This window comes from Mustelus asterias, chromosome 23 (genome assembly GCF_964213995.1).
Source record: "Mustelus asterias chromosome 23, sMusAst1.hap1.1, whole genome shotgun sequence".
In the NCBI taxonomy this organism is placed as follows: domain Eukaryota; kingdom Metazoa; phylum Chordata; class Chondrichthyes; order Carcharhiniformes; family Triakidae; genus Mustelus; species Mustelus asterias.
In genome coordinates this window covers 39,667,405-39,683,693 of record NC_135823.1, presented here as the reverse complement: position 1 = coordinate 39,683,693, position 16,289 = coordinate 39,667,405, and the positions used below count along the sequence as shown (strand labels likewise).

General features: G+C 43.1%; 1 protein-coding gene across 2 annotated transcripts in view; it reads right to left on the bottom strand.

Annotated features, from left to right (window-relative positions):
* The window catches only part of kdm8 (lysine (K)-specific demethylase 8), a 36,941-nt gene that overhangs the window by 8,642 nt on the left and 12,010 nt on the right, over positions 1-16,289 (bottom strand). Inside the window, exons 2-6 of one of the 2 annotated variants that reach the window (XM_078240376.1) lie at positions 10,696-11,380; positions 6,022-6,191; positions 5,107-5,239; positions 4,087-4,137; positions 3,513-3,662 (exon numbers count right to left, since the gene is read on the bottom strand). In XM_078240376.1, the coding sequence (XP_078096502.1) occupies positions 3,513-3,662; positions 4,087-4,137; positions 5,107-5,239; positions 6,022-6,191; positions 10,696-11,151 (960 nt within the window). In that variant the 5' untranslated portion in view covers positions 11,152-11,380. Of the gene's footprint in view, positions 1-3,446; positions 3,663-4,086; positions 4,138-5,106; positions 5,240-6,021; positions 6,192-10,695; positions 11,381-16,289 lie in introns of both variants that reach the window. The other variant, XM_078240374.1, reaches the window with a different exon arrangement.

Genomic DNA, 16,289 nt, shown 5'->3' with positions numbered 1-16,289 from the left:
CTGGTGTCAGCAGCTGCCCCTCAGACCTAACATAAGTAACTATTCTTTATGTGTACATTCAGGCAGAAGGTGTGCTCGTGTGTACCACGTACGCAATCACACAAACACACGAGACAATTCTGAAAGAATTTCCAGCTAAATGAACAAACTTTTCCCTTGCTTTGCTAGAATGTGATTCACATGATGCTATCTCTTGCAGATTAATCTCTAATCCCTCGAGGATTCATTAAATGAGAATAATTCCAATTAGGTACACATTCAACATCATTCTAACAAACTCTTCATCACCATACAACAGGCCTGTCCCCGAACCAGATTAAAGTTTTATTCAAGTCTACAGTCCCCTAAAAGGACACCCTTCTATATGACAGCGCTTGCAACACACAGCTCCCTTCAACAGGCAAGATTTGACAGGACATTAAGATTCGTGGCAGCCTCACATGACAGGCAGACAGGAGTGGGCTAGTGTTTACAAAAAACTAAACAGTAATTTCCTTGATGATATCAGGCTTGCAGCAGTGTGGAAAGCAACCACTGCCCAGAGCAAGCCTGGTGCCCAGTAAATCATCTGGTTCAAAAAGAAGTACTGAGTCCTCTAAATGACACAGTGCAGATCATACAACTTGACTTAATGCTAAGGAATTCCAGACCTCCCTTGCACTTCACTTCTACCTACAGTATACAGACTTTTAAATCCTTAGTATGGCGTCACTTAATCAAGTAAGAGTTTTAACAACACCAGGTTAAAGTCCAACAGGTTTATTTGGTAGCAAATACCATTAGCTTTTGGAGCGTTGCTCCTTCGTCAGATGGAGTGGAAATCTGCTCTCAAACAGGGCACAGAGACACAAAGAACAAAGAACAATACAGCACAGGAACAGGCCCTTCGGCCCTCCAAGCCCGCGCCGCTCCCCGGTCCAGGATTGAATCCTGAATCCAGGATCCCCGCCCAATTTTCCAGCCTATCTACATACCAATATCCTATCCACCGAGCTGTCCCTCACAGCTACGATGCTTTGTTCATTACAACCTATTAACTCACCCCCACCCCCCTATTCCAGACCATGTGATCCCCAGGGAGAGGCGAAAACCCAGAGTGAAAAACCCCAGGGCCAATATGGGGAAAAAAAAAAATCTGGGAAATTCCTCTCCGACCCCCTGAGGCGATCGAAACGAGTCCAGGAGATCACAATGGCCCTGATCGGAAAATGCTTCCCAACCCTAGTCATTTCCGCTTCCATGAACACCATATGAATTCCCTGCCCCCGAGACAGGTTCCCAACTATCTGCAGTCTCGCTCTGTACTGGCACCAGCAAGATGATCATAGAATGAAGCCTTGAAACGAGAAACAAGGAACAATTAGCCCGCGCCGCTCCCTGGTCCAAACTAGACCACTCTTTTGTATCCCTCCATTCCCACTCCGGTCATATAGCTGTCTAGATAAGTCTTAAACGTTCCCAGTGTGTCCGCCTCCACCACCTTGCCCGGCAACACATTCCAGGCCCCCACGACCCTCTGTGTGAAATATGTCCTTCTGATATCTGTGTTAAACCTCCCCCCCTTCAAAGAACAAAGAACAGTACAGCACAGGAAACAGGCCTTCGGCCCTCCAAGCCTGTGCCGCTCCTTGGTCCAACTAGACCAATCGTTTGTATCCCTCCATTCCCAGGCTGCTCATGTGACTATCCAGGTAAGTCTTAAACGATGTCAGCGTGCCTGAAATCAAGTTACAGAATACTGATTAAAATGCGAATCCCTACAACCAACCAGATCTTAAAGATACAGGCAATGTGGGCGGAGGGAGCATTAAGCACAGGTTAAAGTGATGTGTATTGTCTCCAGACAGGATAGCCCGCAAGTCCAGGAGGCAAGCTGTGGGGGTTACTGATGATGTGACATAAATCCAACATCCTGGTTTAGGCCGTCCTCATGTGTGCGGAACTTGGCTATCAGTTTCTGCTCAGCGACTCTGCGCTGTTGTGTGTCGTGTAGGCCGCCCTGGAGAACGCTTACCTGAAGATCAGAGGCTGAATGCCTGTGACTGCTGAAGTGCTCCCCCACAGGAAGAGAACATCTTGCCTGGTGATTGTCGAGCGGTGTTCATTCATCCGTTGTCGTAGTGTCTGCATGGTTTCCCCAATGTACCATGCCTCGGGACATCCTTTCCTGCAGCGTATCAGGTAGACAACGTTGGCCGAGTTGCAAGAGTAGGTACCGTGTACCTGGTAGATGGTGTTCTCACATGAGATGATGGCATCTGTGTCGATGATCCGGCACGTCTTGCAGAGGTTGCTGTGGCAGGGTTGTGTGGTGTCGTGGTCACTGTTCTCCTGAAGTCTGGGTAGTTTGCTGCGGACAATGGTCTGTTTGAGGTTGCGCGGTTGTTTGAAGGCAAGAAGTGGGGGTGTAGGGATGGCCTTGGCGAGATGTTCGTCTTCATCAATGACATGTTGAAGGCTCCGGAGGAGATGCCGTAGCTTCTCCGCTCTGGGGAAGTACTGGACGACGAAGGGTACTCTGTCCACCGTATCCCGTGTTTGTCTTGTGAGGAGGTCGGTGTGGTTTTTCGCTGTGGCGCGTCGGAACTGTTGATTGACAGGAAGTCACAGGCATTCAGCCTCTGATCTTCAGGTAAGCATTCTCCAAGGCGGCCTTCACGACACACGACAGCACAGAGTCGCTGAACAGAAACTGATAGCCACGTTCCCGCACACATGAGGACGGCCTAAACCGGGATGTTGGATTTATGTCACATTATCAGTAATCCCCACAGCTTGCCTCCTGGACTTGCGGGCTATCCTGTCTGGAGACAACACACATCTCTTTAACCTGTGCTTAATGCTCCCTCCACCCACATTGTCTGTATCTTTAAGATCTGGTTGGCTGTAGGGATTCGCATTCTAATCAGTATTCTGTAACTTGATTTTGTGTCTCTGTGCCCTGTTTGAGAGCAGATTTCCACTCCATCTGACGAAGGAGCAGCGCTCCAAAAGCTAATGGTATTTGCTACCAAATAAACCTGTTGGACTTTAACCTGGTGTTGTTAAAACTCTTACTGTGTTCACCCCGGTCCAACGCCGGCATCTCATCGTCACTTAATCAATACAGCCCTATCCTGTATAAAGATACAGGATAGGGCAGTCACCATGTTACTCCTAGTTCAGCAATTCTGTTACATAATTCTGGGGTTTTGCTTGCACTACCCAGCTAAGATGCTCATCCAGCTGTTCATCGTCTGAAAACAATCCCTATATCAGTCCCATTCTCCTTACCAGACTCTGTCCTCTCTCTCTCCTGTCATTAATTAATTTAAAAGCTGTTTCCTTACTGACTAACCTCAGCTACTCTCCATCTCATTTTAACCTTGGTTCTGCTCCCAGCTACAAGGTATAGGCTGCACTCCTGGATCCTAACCATAACCTGGTCCTTAACTGAGATCGCTCACCATAAACTGGCCTTTACAATGCTGCTGTATATTTGCAACATCAGCTGACGTTGTTCCTTTACTAACTTGTGTCAGGAAGTTGTGCTGTGGGTCCTGGTGCAAGGGAGAAATTGTTCCCATTGGTCCAAACCAGGCATTTATGGTGATCTCATCTTCATCTCCAGCTCCTAGACAACAGTAATCTGGTATATCAATATCCTGCCGCAACTCTGGGATCTGTGAAAAAGAAAAACTTAATTGCATCAACTTAAAAGACCCAGAGTCGAATTGGACTGACGGGACAGGTACGACCCAGAGTCGAATCGGACTGACGGGACAGGTCTTACACTCAGTGAGACCATGCCAGAATTTCCAAGTCTTGATGCTTGGGTGTGAACAGTTTCAGACGCAAGTCTGATATTTTTGGCGGTCAAATAGCCTGGCAACCTCACTGTCTACTTACACAGAGCTTGTGTGATTAGAGACTGCTAGTGCCCACAGAATTACTTTGGTACTTTGGAAAGTAACTGTGTGAAGGCATGGAAGGAACTGTATAAAAATACAAAAGAACAGACACAAAGATAAACTATGACAGGAAACGGTGCTCAGCCACTGGATCAGTCTCATTCCATGATGTGAAGGGGCAGAGAAAGTGCCTCACCTGTTCAAATAGCTGATGCTGAGCTAGATATCCGATGGGATTTGGCTCCTCCTGTAGGGGGGGGAAAATAAGTAAATACAAAATACACATTACAGAATGGCCAAGTAACACAGCATGGACCACACATCCCAGCAGCTCTGCACTTACTCAGTCGGCTGAGATCCCCATTTAAGCAGAACAAGTTCCAGAAAATTACCTCGGCTAAACATTATGAGGATGCTCTAATGATTGCACCAACACTGCAAACTCTGCAGGCACAGAGAGAAAAAGAAAAGTACCCGACGGCTCGGAATGTGCTTGTAGATGATCCCCATTTATGTAGAACAAGTTCTAAAAAATTCACTAAGACCCTTGGCTAAACTGTGGGTTAGAATTGCTTGGTGTCCGAGAACACCAGAAGAATTTCAGTGGCCTTTGTACAAGGCTGGAATTTATATGGTTATAAAACCATTCTGCATTTACACTACAGTGCTCTCCAAAACAGAATTACATCTTGGAGCAGAGGGCAATTGAGCAGGAGAGGTAAAGGATAAACGTGAAAGAGAAGCAGAGCCAAGACCATCAATGGGGAGCTGGAGTTCAGGAAGGTTTGCAAAGCACGGTGCTGAGCCAGAAGGTTAGAGGATGAGAATTCTAGAGATCAGGATATGAGTGTGTAATGAGTGAGCAGTACAGAGTAGATTTTTGAGAGGGGCTGGAAGGTTGTAAGAGACTACTGGAGAAAAGGCATTTAAGTCTTGAGATGACAAAGGCATGGGCTAGGTCAAGTGTTATTATCTGTAATTCTAGTAAATAAGTGTCTTGGCAATGTGAGGAGTCCACACTCTGAAGCTTTCCAATGAACAACTCATTTTCAAAATCTACAAATTCTGCACAAAGAGCTCATTAGCTGAGCCAACATTCCCCAAACTCAGAAAAGTAATATGTGACTGATAACATTCTATTGCAAATAGCACGGATACATGTAATTGGCTTTGAAAATTATTGGGAGGGAACATGTTTTGAAATCCGGAGACTAACCTGATCCAAAATATACTTTTCAATGAATTCATCCACAGTCATCAGAGTCTGAGACCATTGCTCATCGGTGTAACGAGAGCCCAGCTCCACTGGCACAGTGCGACAGCCCGCGATGTCACGGATGTAATCCACACTGTGGAGAAGGCAGTCAATTTCTCTATAAAAATCTTCCAGGAAAAATTTAAGTCAAACTTCATTGCTGGGAATACTTATTGTCTGTTAACAGAACAAATACTCCCAGGATAGGTACAACACATGTTAGATACAGAGTAAAGCTCTCTCGACGCTTTTGTCTGTCCATCACTGGAGAATAGTCACCTCTATGTGGAGTGATGCTGAAACCTATAAGTTTCTGACTGTGATAGAGATGCTACACCACCACATCTGCCCCCCCCCCCCCCCCCATCTGAATTAAGCGGGCACTTCTATTCCATCAGCCCAATTCGGAATACACATCCGAGAGTGAAATATTACTGTTTAACCCAATACGCTACATGGTCCTTGTTCCACCTTCTGAATTCTCTCAACACAGTACAAGGGCAACAGTGAATGTCTCACTGCACCTACTGCTTTGCTTGGATTGAGTGAATCTGGATATTGTTAACAGAAGAAAAATGACAGAGTTGTTGTTACCATGATACATGGCATCATTATGTCGTAAGGTTACTGCAGATAGGGTAATTATTGCTCATTAATCAAACTCCTACCCAAAAAGGCTTGCAAAGGTGCACTGCACACAGCTTCCTGATAAATGTCTTTTACATCTTAACACTGGTTCAGAATTAGTGGTGCATCATTGCAATAACATCCCAGTTTACTCATGATTTAACATTAAGGATGGAGCTTGCTGACAGTTTATCCAATTTTTAATACATTGACATTTTTGATTGCCTAGGATTGGCAATTGGTACCTACCTCCATTTGCAATCTCGCACAGCAGGCCAGTGATCAACAATGCCCTCTAGTATGACAGGTTTCTGTGGAATGAGATACTGGGCTCTGAAATGTTCCAGTGAAGGGCATCGGACTCTTGGAACTGCCATTGCAGTTCTGATTTCTTGTATCATAGGAACAACACTTGGCTTCTGGAAATACAAAATCAATTAAATTTTTCAATAAGTTTGCAACCTGTCAGCAATTATTGTTAACTCCGTGTTTTGATTTCTGCCAAATTCCCTGTAATTTATCGGGAATGCCCTAAGTGACCAGCTGAGGCCAGACTTATCCATTCTTCAGTTTTTCCTTTTCATAGGAACACAGGAATCACTGGATGGATAAAGATCAAAGTTCATCAAATTCTACCACGCGCGTCATTGAATGATGCAACAATTGCCTTATTGACCAATCATAACTATCAATCTTGATCAATTAGTCTTTAACAGATTCAGACATGAGATGAGCAGGCTGTGGAAAATCAGTCATTGAACACATTTAAAGTAAGACTTGACAGATTTCTAAATATCACTGAGGTAAAGGGATATGAGGATGAAGTGGATGATCAGTCGTGATCGTACTGAATGGTGGGGCAGACTTGTCGGACTGAATGGCCTACTCCTGCTCCTATGTTCCTGAACTCTCTGATGATTGCTCCTCTCTGTTAGAGCTTTGCAAACCAATGGTCCAAAATCACATGTACCTTCCAAACATACAACATTCCTTACACTCCTATCTCGCAGGTACTGTTTCTCACTAGCTTGAGCTCTTGCTGTTGGTTACATACAAATTAGGAGCAGGAGTCGGCCACTCGGTCCTTCAAGCCTGCTATGCCCAATAAGATCATGGCTGCTCTGATTTAACTTCAACTCCACATTCTGCCTACCTCGATAACCTTTCACCCCCTTTATCAAAATCTATCTACCTCTGCCTTAGAAATATTCAAAGACTCTGCCTCCACAGCTTTTGAGGAACAGAGTCCCAAAGACTCTCAACCCTCAGAAAACAATTTCTCCTGATTTCTGTCTTAAATGGACGACCATTTAAACCATGACCCCTAGTTCTTGATTCTCCCACAAGGGGAAAACGTACTTTCCACACCCACCCTGTCAAGTCCCCACAGAATCTTGTATGTTTCAATCAAGTTGTCTCTCACTCTTCTAAACTCCATAAGATACAAGCCTAGCCTGTCCAACTGGGATTAGGGGAACACCACCAGGAACCTGAGTCGCCCATTTACAGTAGCAGGGCATCTGACATGGTTGTTTCTCCCTGTGATTTTCTGGTCGCAGCCACACAATCTGGGAGTACATGAAATGGGAGTGACGTGTCCCAGGACATGAAAAAAATTTTAAACTATTGTTAGGGTACCAGATCAGAAACCCCAAGGTATATTATGAAGCCAGCCAAGACCCCAACAACTTTCTATTTTGGCATTAGTACGAAGATAAGATGTTTCACTCAAACCACGATTCTACTGACCCACTGGGAAGCTTTTATCAAAACAAACTTTATTTAACAACACAATTTAATCAAAACAAATTAATTAGCTTAACCTTTAATAATTGAACAAGTTACAATTCTTAACTGCTAACCAATCACTACAAGTTCCAATCAAGCAATATTTCTCTTATAGACTCAAACCTCTTTCTAAAATTAGTTAGTAAAAGACAGGCATGCTTGCTTTTTCTTAGGTTACAGGCTTTGGAGCTTTCAGAATGCCTCTGAAGAGAGAGAGAAAGACACTGCTTTCTTCAGGCAGCTCAGGCAACAACTCCGTATTTTAAAAGGAAACGGAAACTCTCTTCCCTGCAAGCTTAGTTCCTCCCATTAACCACATGACTCTGTCAATCAATCTAGTCTAAAATCCCAGGAGAACTTAAATAAACAAAAGGTTCATTAGCTCTAGAAAGTAACACATTCCTAGGTAAAATCAATTATTAGCCCGTATTCTTAGCATCTGCTGCATGTTTATGAGACAAATCGACTCTTGTAACAAAACACTGCCTCTTAAAGTATATCACATAAATATATCAAAATAGCACAGCATCATTACACCATGTAAAACAAATTTGAAATGAACTTTGCTGAACCAAAAGATGGCTGTCACAAGTCAACTGTGTCTGGAATTGTACAGTGACCTTTAAAGCATTATATGATTGCAAAGGAGACATGTCCTGATATGTTGCTCATGGGCTTTCATATCTGGGAGTGTCAAGGTCAATTTCAAAAAGGAAGTGTTGAAAGGAAATGTGATGCTATTTGCATCTTTATTGGCATAGCTCGCAAGCAGAATCCAAGGTTATACCAAGCCAATAGCTACCCGGAACAGGGTAACTAATATGGATAATGACTCTTTCAGAGGCTAATGGCTAGAACATTATAAGCCACCCCACAAAAGCCAGATCCAGGCTCCGGATAAATATCCCTTACTGAACTCACTGTGGAAGGAGGTCACATGACTTGAGTGACGATTTTGAAATCTCCACATACAGTTGAGAACTCAGAAGCAGAGCAGTCTGCTGATTTAACTCCAGCCTGCAAACATCCAACTGCAAGCAGGACTCCGGGCTGACCAAGCAGCCTGCAATAAGCCCTCCTCAAAGCTTGTTTATCTGGAAGTCACTGGCCACTACCTGCCAAGCAGGCCAAGTCTCTGAATATCAACCTCATCTCAATGTATTACCATCATCTTTAGAAGAATTCTGCACTTCTGCCTTCAGTCAGGAACTCGCCTGAACTGGAACTTCAGAGGGAACCGCCTCTGGATTTGGACATTCTAGACTCTGGCAATCATGTGAACTGATATCTATTTCTGTTCTTTTCACTATTAAATTATTCATAGTTGTAAAACTCCTCTTTCCTATCCTCTTACTGTATACTTGTACACGTGTGAAGCTGCAATCATCCACCTCCCCACATCCCCCTCACCCTCCAATTACACTGAACAATAATACATGGTCTAAAGACAAGGAAACATCATGAACATAAGAACTAGGGGCAGGAGTAGGCCATCTGGCCCATCGTGTTACGCCGCCATTCAGTATCACGGCTGTTCTTTTTGTGGACTCAGCTCCACTTACCAGCCAGCTCACCATAACCTTTAATTTCTTTACTGTTCAAAAATCTATCTATCCTTGCCTTAAAAGCATTCAATGAGGTAGCCTCAACTGCTTCACTGGGCAGGGAATTTCACAGATTCACAACCATTTGGGTGAAGAAGTTCCTCCTCACCTCAGTCCTAGATCTGCTTCCCCTTATTTTGAGGCCATGCCCCCTAGTTCTAGTCTCACCTGCCACTGGAAACATCTTATCTACTCTCTTCATAATCTTATATGTTTCTATAAGATCCCTCCTCATTCTTCTGAATTCCAATGAGTATAGCTCCAGTCTACTCAGTCCCTCCATACGAGCCAACCCTCTCAACTCCGGAATCAACCTAGTGAATCTCTCTGCACCCCCTCCAGTGCCAATAAGGAGACCAAAACTGTATACAGTACTCCAGGTGTGGCCTCACCAGCACCTTATGCAGCTGCAACATAATTTCGCTGTTTTTAAACTCCATTTCTCTAGCAATGAAGGACAAAATTCCATTTGCCTTCTTAATTACCTGCTGCACCTGCAAACCAACTCCTTCTGTTTCTTGCACAAGGACACCCAGGTCCCTCTGCACAGCAACATGCTGCAATTTTTTTACCAATTAAATAATAATCAATTTTGCTGTTATTCCTACCAAAATGGATGACCTCACATTTACCAACATTGAACTCCATCTGCCAGACCCTTGCCCACTCACTTGGACTATCTATATCCCTTTGCAGACTTTCAGCATCCTCTGCACATTTTGCACTGCCACTCATCTTAGTGTCATCTGTGAACTTTGACACATTACACTTGGTCCCCAACTCCAAATCATCTCTGTAAATCGTAAACAATTGCTGTCCCAACACTGATCCCTGAGGCACACCACTAGTCACTGATTGCCAACCAGAGGAACACCCATTTACCCCCACTCTTTGCTTTGTTAGTTAACCAATCCGCTATCCATGCTAATACATTACCCGTAACATCATGCACCTTTATCTTATGGAGCAGCACCTTGTCAAATGCCTTCTGTAAATCCAAATACACCACATCCACAGGTTCCCCACTGTCCACTGCACATGTAATGTTCTCAAAGAATTCCACCAAATTAGTCAATGAAGCAGAGGTAAATTAATTTTTAAGTTAACTCATGCAGCAACTCGGCAGTTTCACATTTCCATTTCCCATATCACCAGTTATTTCACTTCTCTCGTCACTTTATAACCAATTAGTATCGAATTGTGTCTTAGATTTGTGTTGCGAGAAACCGGTTTGAAATTTTTCCAAGCTCATTTCCCTTATGATCATCATGCACAGCAGCTTTAGTTCCCATTAGTCTATTCTTATCCCAATACACCACCCATTCCAGGTCCCATCCCTGTAGGATTGAATTGGGAATAAAACTGACCAAATTGAACAGATGCGGTATATTAAACAACACATTTTCCCTCTTTCAGTTCTGATGAAGGGTCGACACATTAACTGTTTTCTCTCCCTACAAATGCCCCCAGACCCAAGTTATTTCAACATAAAACGGACAGAAAGCTGGTCCAATAATAATAAAAACACTACCTTTCTGCTTGGTTCCTGATGAGATGCAGCATCTTCTAAAGGCCTCTTCATAGTGGTTTTGTGATTCTGCAGAACTTTGACCAGTCTGATGAGAATGTTATCCAATATGGTCGCCCCCATCAACAATCCCATGTCACAAGTTTCAATCGCTTCTCTAACTGCTGTTTTTTCCTTGCACAAACAGACAGCTTTAAAAAGGCAGCCATGAGAATAGACTCGTCTCCACTCCTTCCCTACCTCTCTCCAAGTTCCAATGTTGAGCTTCTCCCAGGAGAAGTCTATAATAGTCTGACTGAGCTGCAGACACTTGACTATGTCCTGGCCTTCATACAATAACTCCACTATTTGTCTTAATAAGAAAACAAGGCTTTTATCCACTGTTCTGCTGAACTCCAATCTTAAATCTTCTAACCTGGGTGGGAGTACTGCCAGTACCTCATCCCAAAGACAAGACATCTGTTAAGGAGTTTCTCTTAATCTGCAAATTCAGTAAGAAAATAGTCCTATTGTTGTCATATTAGGAGTTGATTGCAACACATCTCAGTTTCAAACTACAAAAAAAGATCCAATTGTTTAAGGGACTCGTGCTTGGGTTTTTTCACATTCAGTAACTATGATGAGATCAGTGTTTGTAGACTTGTCATGATCTTCACTGGCTCACTGGACATTCACTACAGAGATGGTCCTAAACAAACCAGAAAAAAATTTGCAATTACTGTTTGAATAAAATAGACAGAATACAATGAAATGTGAGTTATGGAAGCTACAGACAATTATCCAATTTCAAACAAAACAAATTGCTCTTACTCTCTTCTCAAGTTGTGCAATTTTAATTTCTCTCCTCAAGACACTTTTGCTAGTGTCCCACTGCCTAAGACACTGGTACCTTATTCACATGGTCATTCTTCAGAGTATCTCTTGTTAAAGCATTCGTTCATCCTTTGATGCAGCCTCACATTAACTATTAATACATAAGGATTAATTGTTGATACCATGTGTTGTAAAGAGCTTCCCTTTACAGAACATTCAATGTTACTCAGCTAACTAACAACATTTCAAACCGGAGGTTTCCTTGATAGGATTGCTAACCTGCTCTGTTTTAGGAGGGGAAACTAGGATCCAGGAACAGAAATAATCCCATTTCTACCCTTTTTTTTCAATGTCTTTTCTCAAGTTACAGCCAGTTTTCCCTCTCTCTGCACCAACAAGCTGATGTTGGCAGCTGCGTTCAGAGTTGAGAGTAGGAGCACGTTGATTTCTCTCTAATGGATAGAGATTGACCTGCAAGCTGTGACCCATTGGTGACAGTAATAATATTGCTGACATGCCAATCTGCACCAATTCAGTTGATGGACGTTCAAAATTAATTTGATTACATTATACACCAGCCTGTTAGAAGGGCATGTATTTGAACTATCTCCTGCAATGCGACATACTAAATGACTCAGAGGAAGATTTTAAGAGTTTTTTTTGCAGCTGAGCCTGCCTCATCCTCTGTCCACTTATGCTGCTCAGAAGGACAGCTATTAATTCTAGCAAGCTGAAGTAACAGAAGTTGCAGCTCCTTCAGCTGGTAGATGTGCCAACTTGCAAACAACTGAGCCACACAGCAGAGATATGCCATGTTCACTGCCCAGCCTATGCCATTAGCTAATGGTGGGAAGGCTGATGGTAGGGATGTTGTAGCATTAGATACTCTGGGTTTGAGGGACAAATGAAGCACCAAGGGCTTCCCTTGATGATGACTGCTATCTTTCAGTTCTTGTATTGTAATGAGGGTAGGACAGTAGCAGAAAGATTTGCATTTATATAGCACTTTCCAGAACCTCAGGACGTCCCAAAGCACTTTAAAGCCAATCAAGTACTTTTGAAGGGTAGACACTGTTACAACCTGAATTCCAGAGATGAGATGTGAATGACTTTGTTTGACATCAAGGCTGCAACTAAGTACAACATCAAGGAGCCTTAATAAAATTGGAATCAGGGGTAAAACCTGCCACTGGTCTGAGTCATATCTAGCACAAAGGAAGATAGTCATGGTTACTGGAAGCCAATTATTGCAACTCCAGGACATTGCTCCAAGGCTCTTAATCAATGACTTTCTCTCCGACATGAGGACAGAAATGTGATGTTCACTACAGCAGCAGTCTCCAGTACCATTCCAGCACCCCCTCAGAAGCCATGGCTGTTTGTTCCTCCATGGGTAAGAACTGGACAACAACATGCAGTCTTGGGGTGATAAGCAATAATTAACATTAGTGGCATGCAAATGCCAGGCAATGATCAACTCCAACAGGAGAGGATCAAATCAGCACTCCTTGACATTCAATGGCATTGCCATCACTGAATCTCCCAACATCAACATTCTGTTACTCATTTTTGACAGAAACTTACGTGGACCAGCCATATAAATACTATGACTATAAGAGATCAGAAGCTGAGAATTCTGTGGCAAGTAACTCATTCCCAAAGCCTGTCCACCATCTACCAAGCACAAGTCAGGAATACTCTCCACTTACCTGGATGAGTTCAGTTCCAACAACTCTCAAGAAGCTCAGTTCCATCCAGGACAAAGCAGCCCGCTTGATCAGCACCCCCCAATCCATCATCTTAAATAATAACTGCCACACTGATTGCAGTGTGTACCATTTATAACTTGCACTACAGCAACTCACCAAGCCTCCATTGAAAGCAGCTTCCAAACCGATGATCTCGCCACCCAGAACTAAAGGACAGCAGGCATATGGGAACACTACCAACTCTCAAGTATTCAGCCAAGACATACAGCATCCTGACCTGGAACTATATCACCTTTCCTTCAGTCACTAGGTCAAACTCTTGGAAATCTCTCCCTAACAGCATTGTGAGTCCATATGGACTGCAGAGGTTGAAGAAAGGAGCTTATCACCAACTTCTCAAGGACAATTAGCGATAAGCAACAAATGAGATGATCACATCCTATGAATAAACAAAAACATACAAAAGACATCTCTGACATTGCAACACTCCCTCAGTATTGCACTAGAGCATCAGCTTTGATTTTTGTGCTCAGTAATGCTCATGCACTTTAGAAAAGAGCAAGGCATCATTTGAAATTCTGATTTCACCAAACAGAAGCATTCAGGGCAAGAGGTGAGAGATGGCTGGTCCTCCCCATTTTTAATGTGATATAGAGATAGCACCCTGCAGTAACATCTGCCCCCACATTTTCTGTGGCTATAACAACACAGACACAGCAGTAATGGAGGCATCAGCTCCCTTTACAGCAATTAGGATCATGAAGCAATTCAGCAAATTCCCTCTATTAAGCAACATATTACCTAACTACACATCATAAAACTGGATTCTGAAAAGTTAATGGAATGATTACAAGGGTAATAATGTGCAACTAGGGAACAAGGTCTCTCTGCACAGCCCCACACATGTAGACACTGCGCCAGCATCAGCAGGTAGTCTTTTAATTATATTAGGCCTGTGTGAAAGTTAGTTAGGGTCTGTCTCAACTCATCGCCGAGTGTGCCTGAATTTAGAATGCAACTGCTGGCAACTCAGCACAGCCCTGCAATCGCCCTGGGGGCACAAGCACAGCTAATGTGGAAAATGGAAAAAGAACAGACTTACATTTTATATAGTGTCTTTCACGATCTCAGGATGTTTCAAAGTAATTTATTGCCAATGCAGTGCTTTTGTCACTATTATAATAAAGGAAACACAGCAGCCAATTTGCATGCAGCAAGCTCTCACAAACAACAATGTAATAATGATCAGATAATCTGTTTTTGTGATGTTGAGGGATAAATATTGGCACACAAGGGATAACTCCCCAGCAACACTTTGAAACATTGAAAGACTGCATCTCTGACGGTGCAACTCTCCCTTCATATTGCACTGGAGAGTCAGCCTATATAGGAATGCTCGTACACCAACCATCTGACTCACCAGCAAGAGTGCTACTAACTGAGCCACAGCTGAATGAAGCCTTCTCACCTGGTGCCTGTGGAGGTGTTTTTTCAAGACTGCAGATGGGGCTGGTGAAAACAAGAATGACTTTGTATCACAGTGAACCTAACTTGTATGTTTCTAGCTGACACAGGGCTGCTAAAGAACTAGCACGTAACTGGCACAAAATCCACCAAATAAATAACACAAAACTGTCAAGTGAGCTGGGAACTTCTTGTACCTATTCCTTTTTGTGAATGGATTGTTAATCTCTACATTTGTTTGTCTACGTTGCATGACACTTACAACAGCAATGTAGCATAAACAGATGTCCTTATCCGTATGCTCCTGGTTTATTCTAATACGTTTGACCTTCTCTTCATTTGAGGTCTTCATTTATTCTGAAACTTGCAACATGCTCAAGTTTGCAATTGTTTAATCAAACAGCACTTTGTTAAAATTAAACATTCAGGATGTCAAGAAAGAGACAGATATTTAAAGTAGTACTGCAGCTTAAATGAGCAGTGTGGTGTATTGGTCAGAAGTTGGGACTGTACCTGCCTCTCTCAATCCCTGACACTTTTGTCACTCAGGACTGTTAGAGTCACTGCGCCAAAAGTGCCAGGATTAAGTCACTGTGAAAAACAAAACCATTCCATCACCATCTGGTAAATAGCAGTGCACTTGCCCGGCCAGGATCTTATTTTGTTTCCTGGTCCACTGCTAGCATTTAGTGAAGGAACTGATTGATTCTAGGGGTGCCTGCCAGTATTATGTTTCCCAAGTGACCTCTAAAGGTGGATAGCATTTCAACTCTTGAGGTGGGGGGGGGAAATCACAACTGGATCCAATTCTGTCCTTACCAGTCATCTACATACGTGCACTTTCGAGCAGGATTCATGGGGTTAACGATCTGAAGCAATAGGCTTAGCTGATTTCCTCTCTGCCCAATCCAGATGTTCAAAGGAGCACTCAGATTGAGGCAAGTAAAATTTGTAAGAGCAGGAATTAAACCAGGGCTATTTCTGGTCTGCACAGCTCAAACTATGCAGGACAGGGGATCCATCCTCTGGACTAATACAAAGACCTTGACAAATCATCCAGTGACATGAGTTCACAGCAGCTAAGGAGTTTAAATTCAATTTAGATAACTCCAGCATAAAAAGCTGGTCTCAGCCATTTGACCATGAAATACCAGATTGTCACAAAAAAAACTTATCTATCCCTTAGAGAAAGAAATATGGCATTACTTGAGCTTGTCCTCATTAATCTACCCACCACAGATGCATTTACCCATGAGTTTGTTTTAAAGAAGTGTCCACCACACAATCCATATGGAGACAAACTGCCATCTTCACACTGTGGACATCCTCCATCATGTTGTATTGCACTACCAGCATGCTTAGTGGATTGATTCAGAACTTAACTAGCAACAAAATATTTTTTAAAGGGAATGAAACGCCTGAATATTGATGTTCAGAAAGATTTGTGTGCACGCGTACAACAAACACAGAAAGTTAACATGCAGGCGAGGCAAATAACGGAAATGGCATGTTGACTTTTATTGCAAGAGGAATGGAGTATAATAAGAAGGAAGTCTTGCTACAATTGTATTGGGCTTTTGTGAGACCACATCTGCTGTACTGTGAAGAGTT